The 16,109-nt window shown below is 49.4% G+C and overlaps 1 protein-coding gene across 1 annotated transcript in view; it reads right to left on the bottom strand.

The window, feature by feature from the left end:
• The window catches only part of LOC134343062 (ephrin-A4-like), a 48,502-nt gene extending 32,671 nt beyond the window's left edge, over positions 1 to 15,831 (bottom strand). Inside the window, exon 1 of the mRNA XM_063041916.1 lies at positions 15,395 to 15,831. Within this exon, the coding sequence (XP_062897986.1) occupies positions 15,395 to 15,507 (113 nt within the window). The 5' untranslated portion in view covers positions 15,508 to 15,831. The remainder of the gene's footprint in view (positions 1 to 15,394) is intronic.
• Positions 15,832 to 16,109: the final 278 nt, after the last annotated feature.

Here is a 16,109-nt window from a genome sequence, read left to right as displayed (position 1 = left end):
TATTCCTATTCACTTTGCCTTTAACCCTGACAGGAACATACAATCTCTGCACTCTCAAAATTTCTCCTTTGAAGGCTTCCCACCTACCGATCACATCTTCGCCAGAGAACAACCTGTCCCAATCCACGCTTTTTAGATCCTTTCTCATTTCTTCAAATTTGGCCTTCTTCCAGTTCAGAACCTCAACCCTAGGACCAGATCTATCCTTGTCCATGATTCAAGAGCACTTCAGGAAGACAGACGAGGGTAAGCACTTTCACAGTGAACGGCTGGGCTCCAGGGAGTGTTGTAGAACAGAGGGACTGAGGGCTACTGGGACACGCTTCCTGAAAGCAGTGTCACTGTTCGACAGAGTGATGGAGACGCACTCCGGCCCCCATCAGTCAGGACATTGAGATTAGCTGCTGGAACGCTGTGTTACAGTTGTACAAGATGTCGGTGAAGTCACACTTGACAGCATCGTGTACAATTTTGGTCACCCTGCCCTCAGAAAGACGTCACTATTGCAGAGGAGATTTATGAGGTTTAACAGGAACCTGAGGGGAAACCTCTTCACCCAGAGGGTGGTCAGTACATGGAACGAGCTACCAGAGGAAGTTTTTATCAGGCAGGTTCATTAACAACATTAAAAGGACACTTGGACTGGTACACGGATAGGAAAGGTTTAGAGTGATCCGGACAGGTATACGGATAGGAAAGGTTTAGAGGGATACGGACAGGTACACGGATAGGAAAGGTTTAGAGGGATATGGACAGGTAAACGGATAGGAAAGGTTTAGAGTGATCCGGACAGGTATACGGATAGGAAAGGTTTAGAGGGATATGGACAGGTACACGGATAGGAAAGGTTTAGAGGGATACGGACAGGTGCACGGATAGGAAAGGTTTAGAGGGATACGGACAGGTACACTGATAGGAAAGGTTTAGAGGGATACGGACAGGTACACGGATAGGAAAGGTTTAGAGGGATACGGACAGGTATACGGATAGGAAAGGTTTAGAGGGATACGGACAGGTACACGGATAGGAAAGGTTTAGAGGGATATGGATGGGTACACGGATGGGAAAGGTTTAGAAGGATACTTAAGGGAATCTTGCATACAGCAGTAGGGCCAAAGGATGTTTTTCTTTGCTGTGTGACTCTGACAAATCGAAATGGAGGTGAGTGGGAGATTGACTATCAGCGCAGACCTGAGGGGTCGAAGGGCCGGTTTCACTGCTGGATCTCTCTGCTTTCAGAAGGAGTGGTGACATTTATCAAGTTTTAATTTTACCTAACCCTAGGCAGTGATGGCAGAGAGATTAATGTGGGGGGAGGGGGGCGGTGGAAATCATTGTTGCATCTCTGCTGAAATCTCGTTGCTGGCATCTCACATCAGCTGGCAGCGCGTCCTTCCTCTGTGTCTGCACAGCCACAGATAGTGATTCCATTAACCCCCGGGCCGTTCAGTATTCATCAGGCCAACTCCCTCTCACTCAGCTGTGGGGGCGGCAGTGCCAGGACGAGGGAGGGGCAGTGAGGGGGAGTGCCACGCAGAGGTGGGGAGTGAGAGGGAGGGGAAGTGTGGGGGGAGTGCCACACTGAGGGAGGGGCAGTGAGGGGGAGTGCCAGGCTGAGGGAGGGGAAGTCAGGAGGGAGTGCTACTCCGGGGAGGGGAATTGAGGGGGGAGTGCCACGCCAAGGGAGGGGATATGAGGGGGAGTGCCAGGCTGAGGGAGGGGCAGTGAGGGGGGAGTGCCACGCTGAGGGAGGAGCAGTGAGGGGAGTGCCAGGCTGAGGGAGGGGAAGTGAGGTGGGAGTGCTACTCTGGGGAGGGGAATTGAGGGGGGAGTGCCATGCTGAGGGAGGGGCAGTGAGGGGGGAGTGCCACGCCGAGGGAGGGGATATGAGGGGGGAGTGCCACGCTGAGGGAGGGGCAGTGAGGGGGGAGTGCCACATTGAGGAAGGGGCAGTGAGGGGGGGGTGCCACGCTGAAGGAGGGGCAGTGAGGGGGGTGCCACGCTGAGGGAGGGGCAGTGAGGGGGGAGTGCCACGCTGAGGGAGGGGCAGTGAGGGGGGGTGCCACGCTGAGGGAGGGGCAGTGAGCGGGGAGTGCCACACTGAGGGAGGGGCAGTGAGCGGGGGGGTGCCACGCTGAGGGAGGGGCAATGAGGGGGGGTGCCACGCTGAAGGAGGGGCAGTGAGGGGGGAGTGCCACACTGAGGGAGGGGCAGTGAGGGGGGAGTGCCACGCTGAGGGAGGGGCACTTTATTTATTTTGATTTGCGATACATCACAGAATATATCCATCCAGCACTTTGAGCCCAGCAACACCTGACACCACCGCGCCCCCCGCCCCCGGCCGATTTAACCTGAGCCTAATCACGGGACAGTTTACAATGACCAATGGTATTACCTTGGACTGTGGGAGGAAACCAGAGCACCCGGAGGAAACACACAAGGTCACGGGCTTACAGAGGACGCTGGGACTGAACTTCTGCACGCTGAACTGTGAAACCATCAGGGTAACCCCTATGCTACCATGCACCCTAGAAGATAGAAGGCGGTGAGGAGGGGGATGCGCGTGGCCAAGGGCTGGGTGACGGCGGGGAGCCTGGGCCGAGTGCAGGGAGCACATTCACCCCTCAGCCTGAACTGCTGAAGATGGTGGCTCACTCTCAGCCCTAATTCTGGATGCAAGTATGGAAGGGAAAAGGATGCCCTGTCACTAAACCGAGTGATATAGCAGGCACAACTCTCAACTCCGATCTCTGAGGCTACGTCCGCACTAGACCGGATAAATCCGTAACTGAAGCTTTTTCTCTTCGTTTTGACCCTCCGTCCACATTGAAACGGTGTTTTCCTCCCCCCGAAAACAGAGCTTTTCAGAAACACTCTCCAGAGTGAATAAATCTGTAAACGCCTAATATCTGGCGTAGTGTGTACGGGGTAACCGGCTATTTATAAAACCGCTGTCATGACGTGCCAGAACAAATGGTGGCGACAGTGCGGCATCTCATTGTTTTCTTAAACGTAATCTCCAACATCACAACAATATCTGACAGTACATGTGTAACAGCCTAATGTAACATTGTATGGAAATACAAATAACACTGATGCAGACATGTTTTATACATTTAACAAGGTGCTTTATTAATGTATTGCTCGTGTAGACATTCAATAGACGCAATTGTCACTTTTGCCCAGTAACTCGTTTTATTGCACATGTTAAATACAGCAAAATAGTACACAAAGACGTGGCAAAAGTAAAGGCAAACAAATGAGGTAATAGCAAATTTCAACTTTGCCCACTAATAAGCCTTATTGCATTTAGTCGTAGCTGTTGTTCCTCTCATCAGTGAAGAGACTATGGCTGTAGGAAATGTTTCTGGACAAACGCGCACCAAGTCTTTCGTCTGGCAATTTCCTTTTAAGTTTTTCTAGTCTGTGACTGGACAAACGTGCACCAAGTGTACCGTTTCCTCTTCGCTGTTTTCTGTGTGTCCTGCGCGTGCCTAGTAGGAGCAGATTCACCCAAATACCCGTTTTAATGTGGACGGAGGTATTTTCAAAAACGCCTGGTGTGGATGCCAATTGTTTTTACACGAAACCAGCATTTTCAAAATTATCCGGTCTAGCGTGGACGTAGCCTGAGTTAGAGACTCACTGGAGTTCAATAACACCTTTGACCATTTAGAGATGCACAAAACCCTGAGGGGCACAGACAGACTTTTTCCCCAGGGCTGGGGAACCAAGAACTGGAGCCCACAGGTTTAGGGTGAGGGGGAGGGGTTTAAATAGGAATCTGAGGGGTAACTTCTTCACCCAGAGGGTGGTCAGTCTATGGAACGAGCTGCCAGAGGAGGTGGTTAAGGCAGGTACATTAACAACATTTAAAAGGCAAACAGACAACTGCTATCGTGTTGTTATTTTATTTTGCGATACAATGTGGATTACAGAGCCACACCGCCCAGCAACCCCCGTTTTAACCCCAGCATAATCACAGGACAATTTACAATGACCGATAACCTACTGACTGGACTGGGAGGAAACCAGAGCACCCGGAGGAAACCCACAGGGCCACAGGGAGGACGCACAGACGGAGTTGATAGTGAACTCTGAACTCCAACGCCCCGAGCAGTAACAACACCGCACTAACTGCTACACCACCGTGAGGATCTGTCAGACTCTCTCACACACCGATACGTCAGCCGCTCTGCCGGCGCCCATGAGAAACTGCAGAGAGCAGTGGGCTCGGCTCGGGCCGATGCACACGTCAGCCTCCTCTCCATTGACGTCACGCTGCCTTGGGAAAGCAGCCAACGTCATCAGGGCCGCTGCCTCTTGTCCCACCATGGACATTCCCCCTTCTCCCCCCTCCCAATGGGCAGGAGATACAAAAGTCTGAAGGCACGTACCACCAGATTCAAGGACAGTTTCTACCCCATGGTTCAATATCAGAGAAGGTGTACAGTGCACACGCAACCTTAAATTCTTACTCTTCACAGACACCCACAAAACAAAAAAAACTCAAAGATTGACAGAAGCATCGGAATCCCAAAGCTCCCCTCCCCTTCTCACGCACGAGTAGCAGCCAAAGCATTAACACTCCCCCTCCCCGCTCCAGCAAAAGTGCCAACCCACTCCCCCACCATGCAGACAACAGCAAAGTCCCCAAGGAGACCTTGATGTAGAGTCCATCAAAAAACTAGTCCATCCCAACACTTCAGGATCTCAAACCGGCTCTCAGAGAGATTGCTCCGGCAACAAATACGGGCGGGAGACCAGCAGCTCGCTGTTTCCATGTTACCCTCTGCTGCGTCACATCTCCGAGCAGCCCCAGCCCAAGGACCGAGACCGATTCTAACATCAAAAGAGAGAGCGGGAGGATCGTTCGATTGTAGGGGTCTTCTTCCAACAGGAGCCTGCTGTCTTGATGTCTGACTGTTATCAGACCACTGAACGGACCTCTCACATGCTAAAGGACGAACTCGTGATCTCTCAATCTACCTCGCCGTGACCCTTGGACTTTATTACCTGCCTGCACTGCACTCTCTCTCTGTAACTGTACTCTCTATTCTGCATTCTGTTTCCCCTCTTACTACTGTGATGTTCCAACATATGGACCGATCTGTCTGGATGGCACACAGACAAAAGCTTTTCAGAGTATCTCGGTACACGTGACACTAATAAATCAATAACCAGGGAAAAGGGAAGGGAAATGGGCCAAATGTGGCCTAATTTGAATATCATCGCAGGGGACTTTGGTCAGCGTGCATAAGTTGGGCCAAAAGGACTATCTCTGTCTCACAGAACTCTGTACGGAGTTGGGAAGAGTGTCAGGGGAGTATTCAAGGACACGGGAGAGCTAATTCAAAGTCAAGGTAAATTTATTATCAGAGTACGCAAATATCACTGTAGACACTTCCTTGTCGGAAAATAGAAAAATAAAACCGTAAGACATAGGAGCAGAATTAAGCCATTCAGCCCATCGAGTCTGCTGTGCCATTCCACTTATTCTCCTGCCTTCTCCCCAGAACCTCTGATATCCTGACTAATCAGGAACCTATCAAGTTCTGCTCTAAATATACACAATCTTGGCCTCCACAGTTGGCTGTAGCAATTAATTCCACAGATTCACCGTCCTCTGGCTCCTTATCTCTCTTCTAAAGGGCCATCCCTCTTTTATGAGGCTGTGCTCTCTGGTCCTAGACTAAAAACAAATATTTTCCGAAAAACTGTATGCTAACAAAGACTGACAAAAAAACCAATATGCCAAGGAAGACAAACCCTGCAAATCAGATAAATAAATAATACAGAGTTGAGCTGCAGTCCTTGAAAGTGAACCTGTAGGTTATGGAATCAGTCCAGAGTTGTGGGCAGTGAAGTTATTCCACGCCTGGTTCAGGAGCCTGATGGTTGTAGGGCAGCGGTCCCCAACCACAGCAAAGATGCGCTACCGGGCCGCGAGGAAATGATCTGATTTGGCGATACGAGTCAGCTGCGCCTTTCCTCATTCCCTGTCACGCCCACTGTTAAACTTGAACACCCCCCGCCCCCCGTCGGCCGGTCTGCAAGAATATTGTCAATATTAAACCGGTCCGCAGTGCAAAGAAGGTTGGGGACCTCTGTTGTAGATAATAACTGTTCCTGAACTGGTGGCCCGGGACCGAAAGCTCCTTCCCGATGGTAGCAACGAGAAGAGAGCTTGGCCTGGGTGGTGGCAGTCCGTGATGATGGATGCATCCTATGGCAATGCTCCTTGTAGACGGGCTAAGCAGTGGGGAGGCCTTTGCCCGTAACGATGGACTGGCCTGTGTCCGTCACGTCGGAGAAGGTATTTATTTATTTAGTGATGCAGCATCGAGTGGGCCCCTCTGCTCTCCGACCCACACCAGCAACCCCACCGCCCTGACTAACCCTAACCTAATCATGGGACAACTTACAGTGACCAAAACCTGCCCGGTACAGGTGGCAGGAACCAGAGCACCCAGGGGCAAACCCACAGCTCCCACGGGAGGACGTACAGAGAGTCCTGACAGAAACTGAACGCCAAATTCCGCAACACCCCGAACACACCGACTGCTACGCTACCTTTGGCGGATTTGGTGACGGGAGGGGGCATTTGCACGGGCGAGGCTTGAGGGGCAGGGATGGGACAGACACTGGCACGACCCTGACACGACCCTGACACTAGATCCCGGCGCCCGCCTCTCCCTGACCCCACTGCAGGCAAACAAGAGCAGCCCGGTGCGATTTATGTCAGCATTCGAGGCTGCTGTGAGCCACTAATTAAATCAACATGCTTCATCCCAGCATGACGACTAATCCACGGGGCTAATCCGATCAAAGCACAATTAAGTGTTGGAGTTATATCTGTTCAACGCACGTGTGGAGGCACGATGCCGGGGAGGAGAGAATTCCGAGCTCCCAGCACCCGCCGGCCATTCCCGGGGACTGGATCCCTCAAATCCATTGCTGCTTTGGAACAGGAAGGGCCTCGGCTGACTGGCTCGTCACAAGTAGAACTTCTCCCCCGACTTCAGGGTAAGGGTGACACAGTGGGCATAGAACATAGAACAGTACTACACAGTACAGGCCCTTCAGGCTACGGTGTTGTGCTGACCCTTTAACCTAGTCCGAGATCAATCCGTCCCTCCCACATAACCCTCTCCATCTGTCTTTTATCGTTTGCTTATCTAAGAGTCTCTCAGATGTCTCTAAAGCCTCTGTCTCAGTGTGAAAACAAACCGTCTCTGACATTCTCCCTATACTTTCCTCAGGTCACCTTAAAATTCTGCCCTCTCACGTGAGCCTTTTCTGCCCTGGGAAAACAGCGCCGCCTCCTACTATCTTGTACACCTTCATCAAGTGGCCTCTGCTCCTCCTTCACTTCAAAGAGAAAAGCCCTAGCTTGCTCGGTCTACCCTCAATAAGATATGCTCTCTAACCCAAGCAGCATCGGTGGGAGGAGAGAGAGAGCAGCGCCCCACGCGTGCGCAGCCCTCCGGTGAAAAATGATGTCGTATCCGTTAAATAGGGGCCGTGGACAATTCTGATTTGATGGAGAATGGACGTGAAAACACAGAGGAACATCTGGAGAAATTTCTGAAACGCCAGTTCGCTGCTGTCGTTACTGAGTGGTCGGGAATCTTCCGGAGGGAAGGCCTCAAAGTCCTCGGCTTTGCCTGTTGTTGGCGGCCGAGATTGAGGTCGAATCGTTCGGACAGAAATGATGCTCAGTACTCGGTGTCGGAGGGCTGATCGGAGGCTCAAAGTTTTCGGACGATTCAGAGTCGGATTGTGGTCGGGCATGGCAGGGAGAGTTTTTCTTCCTTCTCCTGTCTGCGTGAGATGTGGGACTTTTGAGAGACTTTGAACTTTTTACTGTGCCCATGGTCTGTTGTTCATCAAGTTATGGTATTGTTGCACTGTTGTAACTGTACGTTATAATTATGTGGTTTTGTTAGTTTTTACAGTCTTGGTCTGTCCTGTGTTTTGTGATATCACACCGGAGGAAATATTGTATCATTTCTTAATGCATGCATTACTAAATGACAATAAAAGAGGACTGTGTGTCCTCATAATCTAATCTAATACTGGTGAATCTCCTCTGCACTCATATCCTTCCTGTAATGAGGTGACCAGAACTGAAGACGGTACTCCAAATAATACCACCCAGCCCAGAGACACAGATTCAATCCTGACCTCCAGCACTCTGTCTGTGCACTGTGTGTCTCCCCTAGGTAAGCAGGTTCCCTGCTACTTCTGAACCACGTGCAGAATCTGGGTTGGGGGCTAACTGGCTGCTGAAATTCTACACCCCTAGTGTGGGCAAAGGGGAGAATGTGGGGTGAGCTGGTGTGAATGGGAGGGGGGGAGATGAACGAAATGGGAATGGTTGTAAACCTCTATAACTCTAGCAAGCTTCACTCTGTGTCTAACCCCAGGGGTATTCCGATAGCTTCTTTCAGTCAGTTCTGACGAAGGGTCTCGGCCCGAAACGTCGACTGTACCCCTTCCTAGAGATGCTGCCTGGCCTGCTGCGTTCACCAGCATTCTGTGTGTGTGTTGCTTGGGTTTCTGGCCTGTGAAGTTCTGAACTCAGATGAAGATCTTAAACCCTTTCTGATTTCGACAGCTATCAGTCCCCTCACTAAAGGCAGGTTACACTGTAGCCACCTACTCTTCAAAGGCTAGATCACTTCCCTGTTTATCCTCCGCAGTGAGTTTATCTGCCAATTCTCACTGTCTGAGTGGTGGGTCCCCCTTCTCTACCAAGGAGGAGATACTTCCAACAGCAATGTAGTTTAAACACAAATCCTATTACATTTAGTGATACATGTTTTAAGAATTTTATCTAAATTTAATCACCTTTAAAACTCACAGAGGATTTCTACTTCATAAAAGTTTTCCAGATTACAACAGGTTTCCAAACCACAGGTACAATTCCTGCAAGCTAAGAAATGAGTTACAGATGACTGAGTTGTCCATCACAAAAATTGAAGGCAATAAAAATGGATTATCCCTTCTTTCTGTCATTCTTCTTACTGTTACTTGACTATTCCTAACAAGCCTGACTGCTCTCTGACATTTATGGCGACTTTTCTCCCCCACTACTTGCTGACTTCACGGAGATGGTCTAAAAGCTTCTGGGGACAGAGATTCCAGACACACAAAATTCATGTTGTGATAGCTGACTCTCAGAGTACACAAACCTCCCAACTATTGATCCATCAGCTACCTGCTGTGTGAAATGATAGTATCCTCCTCAGTAACGTAGCTCAAGTTGCCGGGTTTGATGCAGGCCCAATTAACAGAACCCCATTCCCTTACACGCATCACTTGAGCTATCAGCCCTGTGCAGACTGCTCCATAGACAATGCTCTTCCTTGGCAAAGCTGTCCAATTAACTCCAGACTGATTATTGCTTGCAATTTACAACAAGAACTCAACACTGGTTCTTGTTGACAACAGGAAGTTAAACACAGAATACTGGCTGGAAGATTAACTTATTCAAAAATATTCCTGATCCCCGAAAGAGATAACTATTGTGTTAAAAAGCTGAGCTAGACAAAAACAGCCTCTAGGCCCCGGACAGCGGATGTTCATCGCAGTGTGTGATGGGACGGTGTAGAGGGAGTTTCACTCTGTGTCTGACCCCGGGAGTGTGTGATGGGACGGTGTGGAGGGAGTTTCACTCTGTGTCTGACCCCGGGAGTGTGTGATGGGATGGTGTGGAGGGAGTTTCACTCTGTGTCTGACCCCGGGAGTGTGTGATGGGACGGTGTAGAGGGAGCTTCACTCTGTGTCGGACCCCGGGAGTGTGTGATGGGACGGTGTAGAGGGAGCTTCACTCTGTGTCGGACCCCGGGAGTGTGTGATGGGACGGTGTGGAGGGAGTTTCACTCTGTGTCGGACCCCGGGAGTGTGTGATGGGACAGTGTGGAGGGAGTTTCACTCTGTGTCTGACCCCGGGAGTGTGTGATGGGACGGTGTAGAGGGAGCTTCACTCTGTGTCTGACCCCGGGAGTGTGTGATGGGACAGTATAGAGGGAGTTTCACTCTGTGTCTGACCCCGGGAGTGTGTGATGGGACGGTGTGGAGGGAGTTTCACTCTGTGTCTGACCCCGGGAGTGTGTGATGGGACAGTGTAGAGGGAGCTTCACTCTGTGTCTGACCCCGGGAGTGTGTGATGGGACAGTATAGAGGGAGTTTCACTCTGTGTCTGACCCCGGGAGTGTGTGATGGGACGGTGTGGAAGGAGTTTCACTCTGTGTTCAGGGATCTCTGGGTGCAACACACAGAAACAACAATGTCAGGACATATGCTGCCACCACTTTGAAGGCTTTAATGTGAGTGTCTCTCTGACATCGCGCTATCTTCTGTTCTCTCGATTACTGCTTCCCTCCTCATCGAGCAGATCATTACTAATCCAGCTCGGCGGGAGAGCTGATCAATGAGCGTCCGGCCAGGTGGAATAGAAATCGATGTCTCGCTCTGAAGCAGGGATTCATCGACAACAATTTAATCAGGGCAGGATGTGATCCTGCCCATTCTGACAGATGGGTGGGGAGGGGGTAGAGAGTGAGAAGAGAGGGGGTGTGTGGAGTGGGGGGCCCAGGGAGTGGGGGGGTGAGGGAAAGGGAGACGAATAATGGGGGAAGGGCTAGGGTGAGTGAGAGAGGGGACAGAAGAACTTAAAATAGTATAGCACAGAAACAGGCCATTCAGCCCACAGTGTTGGGCTGAACCAGCTGAAAACCCAAACACAAACACCCCCTACCTACACAATGTCCATATCCCTCCTACCTACACAATGTCCATATCCCTCCATCTTCCTCACATCGTCCATATCCCTCCTACCTACACAATGTCCATATCCCTCCTACCTACACCATGTCCATATCCCTCCATCTTCCTCTACACCATGTCCATATCCCTCCATCTTCCTCTACACAATGTCCATATCCCTCCATCTTCCTCTACACAATGTCCATATCCCTCCTACCTACACAATGTCCATATCCCTTCTACCTACACAATGTCCATATCCCTCCTACCTACACAATGTCCATATCCCTTCTACCTACACAATGTCCATGTCCCTCCATCTTCCTCACATCCATGTGCCTATTCAAACATCTCTTAAAAGCCTCTGATGCACTTGCCTCCAGCACCACACAAGGCAACCCTGAGCATCTACACTTCGCCCGCCACAAGCCAGATCTCCCAGTGGCCACCCATTCTAATTCCACCTCCCATTCCCATTTGTCCATCCAAGGCCTCCTCCACAGTTGGGATAAGGCCAAACTTAGGTTGGAGGAACAAGACTTTATAGTCCGTTTGGGTAGCATCCAACCTGATGGCATGAACATCAATTTCTTGAACTTCTGGTAATGCCTCCCCCCCCCCCCCGCTCCCTGCCCCCTTCACCATTCCCCATGCCCTTGTCCCTCTCACCTTATCTCCTTGCCCGCCCACTGTCTCCCTCTGGTGCTCCTCCCCCCTTTTCTTTCTTCCACAGCCTTCTCTCCCTTTCACCAATCAACCTCAGCTCTTCACTTCATCCCCCCACCCTCTGGTTTCACCTATCAACATGCGTTTCTCTCTCCCCTCCCCACATCTTTTAAATCTACTCTTTTTTTTTCCTCCAGTTCTGCCAAAGGGTTTCGGCCAAAATGTCAACTGTACTCTTTTCCATAGATGCTGCCTGGCCTGCTGAGCTCCTCCAGCATTTTGTGTTGTTGCTCGGATTTCCAGCTTCTGCAGACTTTCTCGTTTGTCTCGCGGCCCCTCCTGGTTTTCCTAATTCCCTTCTTTAGTTCTCTTCTGGCTTCTTTTCACTCCTCATGTGCTCCGTTTGATCCTGACTTCCGAAGCTTCACACATTTTTCCTTTTTCTTCTTGACTAAATTCATCACCTCTCTGGACATCCAAGGTTCTCTTCTCTTTCCATCCCCATCCTTCCTTCTAACAGGAACATACCTTTCCCGTACCCTGTGCAATTGATCTTTAAACACCCTCCACATGTCTCATGTGGACTTGCCAGAAAAAAAGTGTTCCCAATTATCACTTCATAGTTCCTGCCTAATTGCCCTACTCCAATTTAATACTCTCCCACAAGGACCATACCATCTTTATAGCTATCCTGAAAGTCAAGGAGTTGTGGTCCTAACTGAAAGTTCATTCACCTGGCCCGGCTCATTACCCAGAACAGCCCCTCCTCTCAATGCACCATCCACACCCTTCCTGGAAACACTTTACAAACTCCGCCCCATCCAAACCTCCTTCACTTAGAAGGACTCATTTTGTATTTGGGAAGTTGCAATTCCCCATGACATAAACTCATATTATTTTTTCATATTCCCTTAATCTGATTACATATCTGTTCCTCAATGTCCTGGTGGATATTATTGGGTCTGCAGTCCAATCCCACCAGTGTGATTGCACTCTTCCTATTCCTGAGTTCCACTCAAATGGACTTGGTGTCTGACTCCCCTGAGTGTCGCTGTCATATTGTCCCTGATTAGCAGTGCAACTCCCTCCCCTCTTCTACCTTTTTCTTCATCTTTTCTAAATCTTCAAACACATGGTACATTAAACTCTCATTCTGGTCTCTCTCTCAACCAAGTTTCAATAACGGCCACAACATCATAGTTCCACATACTGATCCATGCTCTAAGTTCATCACCCTTACCCATAATACTCCCAGCATTAAAATGCACATTTCCAACCCATCATACCTGTTATTTCAATTTGGCCTTTCAATACTTTTTCTGTCATCAACCTTCTGCTCCAGTCCTTCCCTTACTCCAGTTCCCAACCCCTTGCAAAACTAGTTTAAACTCTCCGGAGTAGCATCAGCAAACTTCGCAGCCAGGGTATCGAGGGTATCGGTTCCCCTCCAGTTCAGGTGCAGCCTGCCCCTCTTGTACAGGTCACCCCTTCCCCAGAAAAAGTTCCAGTGATCCAGGAATTTGAAACCCTGTCCCCTGCGTCATCTCTGCAGCCACTCATTCATCTGCGTTATCACCCCCTTCCTACCCGCACTGGCCTGTGGCACAGGGGTAATCAGGAGATCTTTCTCTTCAGCCCCTTTTCTAACTCTATATACTCACTGTGTAGGACCTCTCCCCCTGTTCTGCCCATGGCATTGGTGTCAATATACACCACAACCTCTGGCTGTTCTCCCTCCCCTTCGAGAATATCCTGCAGCCACTCCGATACATCATGGACCCTGGCACCCGGGAGACAACACCCCACCCCGCTGTGTCTTTTGCGGTCACAGAATCTCCCGTCTGTCCCCCTGACGAATGGTACGACTACAATCTCCCAATAAGCACTGCACTGACTGACTTTCCCTTTCCTGTCGAGCCTCGGAGCCTCAGAGCCAGCCACAGAGGAGCCCATCACTGACTGAAGGCTGAGGGCAATAGGGACAGGAGAGAGGGGTGGAGGAGTGGGAGAGAGAGGGAAAGAGCACAGAGAGGGGGATGGGAAGGGGGGGTACTGCACTGTACCCCGGTGTTATACAGTGACAGACCCGTCCCCACCGGTACTGTACCACAGTGTTAGTCATAGTCATACTTTACTGATCCCGGGGAAACTGGTTTTCGCTACAGTTGCACCATAAATAGTTAAATAATAATATGTAAATTATGTCAGTAAATTATGAAATAAGTCCAGGACCAGCCTATTGGCTCAGGGTGTCTGACCCTCCAAGGGAGGAGTTGTAAAGTTTGATGGCCACAGGCAGGAATGACTTCCTATGACGCTCTGTGTTGTATCTCGGTGGAATGAGTCTCTGGCTGAATGTACTCCTGTGCCCAACCAATCCATTATGTAGAGGATGGGAGACATTGTCCAAGATGGCATGCAACTTGGACAGCATCCTCTTTTCAGACACCACCGTCAGAGAGTCCAGTTCCATCCCCACAACATCACTGGCCTTACGAATGAGTTTGTTGATTCTGTTGGTGTCTGCTACCCTCAGCCTGCTGCCCCAGCACACAACAGCAAACATGATCGCACTGGCCACCACAGACTTGTAGAACATCCTCAGCATCGTCCGGCAGATGTTACAGGACAGACCCATCAGGGTGATTTGAATATCTCAGTAACTGCTGATCTCCTGGGATTTACAGACACAAGTTTCTAGAGTTTACAGAGAACGGTGTGAAAAGACACATCCAGTGAGAGCAGTTCTGTGGGTGAAAATATTCGGGAATGAGAGGGGTCGGAGGAGAACGGCCAGACTGGCCTAAGCTGACAGGAAGGTGAGAGTTCCTCAGGTGGCCGCGGGTTACAGCGGTGGTGTGCAGAAAGACCATGCTGAACGCACAACATGTTGACGGGTACAGCAGCGAAAGCCACGAGCACACACTCAGCGGCCACTTTATTAGGTACATAAATTCTGTAATTTATAGTACATTTTATGTATTGCTCTGCACTGCTGCCTCAAAGCAACATATTTCACAACATATGTCAGGGATAATGAACCTGTTTCAACAGCACCTCTTTTCACATGGCCAGTTGGATTTGGGTCGTGGCGGATCTTTGATCTGCTCCGTCTGTGGTGGGATCTGGCTCCGACAGCAGTGGAACGTTGCTTCCCAAAGGCCACAAGTGGCAAAGATTACCACCGCCATTTGACAACCGCGTGTAAATCACTGACAACAATCAGTCCCTTTATATTAAATGCAGTCAGTTACCACAGACACTGTCTCTTTGACAGCACCAACCCTTGCCTGAATTCAACCACATTAGAACTGCCTTTGAACAAACGTGAGTCAAGGCACGGACAAGAACAATATTTACTTAACCCAACAAGCGCACAAAGGTGTAAATATCTCAAGTGCCTCACTGAACAATAGCCTGAAACTGCAAACTAGGCGGTTCACTTCGAGACTTCCAAATCTGCAAGACGATACACGCCTTGATATAATTTTCCACACATTTCCTTCTAGGCAAGTGTCTAAATATTTGAAGAAATTTCAAGTAAGCAAGGAGGTATCATCTGTTCCATGGTAAAACTTGCAGAAAGAAACGCTGTGTTACTAACCCTGGCTAAAATGTTTTGTAGCCGACTTTCTTTTTAAACTTTTTAACCAGCTTTCTGCAGAACTGTTTACAAACTTTCTTTTTAAACTTTTTAACCAAATCTCTCGTCGATTTTTTTAACCAGCTTTCTGCAGAACTGTTTAAAAAGAAAGTTTGTAAACTTTTTAACCAACTTTCTGCTAAGTTTTTTTAAAAAAACAAATTTCTGCTCAAACTTTTAAGCCAACTTTGTGTTGATTGTTGATCCTTTTAACTATATTGCTGCTAAATCATTTACAACATTACACAAGAACTTCCAAAGTTTTCTCGGGAAGGAAGTGCCGAGCGAGTGAGAGACTTTGTTCCATTTTACCTTCGATTTGTGCTGTTCCAGTATACGGCGTGCCTTGCTGATAAAACCTTGCCCATTTCCTGCAGCAAAATGTAAAGCCACAGCGCACGTTGTAAGAACAAATCGCAATGCATATCTGCAATTTTTCTCCGTTTCTCTGGCCTTTTCCTCTCTCTCTTCCTCCCTCTGCCACACTCAATCACAGCTAGACGCTAAACTTGGATGTTTGTACTTTTTTTTAACTCTTGAAGACACGCCCCAGATATGTGTAACTTTAAACCTTTTGCTTGTGTGTGTGTGTGTGCACGCAGGCAATTAAAATCGCAATGAATTTCATCTTGTCTTAAAGGGGCGATGCGGTTTTTTTTGTGTATTTTTGCTTTGTACTTAATTGTTTGCGTTGTGTAACTGATTTTTGAAAGCTCCTTGGTTTCTAAGATTGCCAGGGGAAATCCCACGGGCCAGCCGGTAGCTTGAGGAGATTGGGAGAGGGGTGAGAGGCGGTTGGATGAGGTCCAGGTGACCCAGAGTCGGAGTTTGCCAGACCTGTCGCTTGTGGTGGGGCCGAGAGGGAAAGAGAGATAGTGAGGCAGCAATAAAGAGAGAGAATGGTAGGGAGGGGACTGAAAGGGAGAGAGAGAAAGAGGGGGAGAGATTGAGAAGATGGTAGGAGAGACAGAAGGTAAAGAAAGAGGGAGGAGGAGAGAGAAAGGAAGAGGGGGAGAGATAGAGGAGG

The sequence above is a fragment of the Mobula hypostoma genome, chromosome 2, assembly GCF_963921235.1.
Source record: "Mobula hypostoma chromosome 2, sMobHyp1.1, whole genome shotgun sequence".
NCBI classification, from domain to species: domain Eukaryota; kingdom Metazoa; phylum Chordata; class Chondrichthyes; order Myliobatiformes; family Myliobatidae; genus Mobula; species Mobula hypostoma.
Note: the sequence above shows the minus strand (reverse complement) of the source record. Positions and strands in the feature narration are given on the sequence as shown.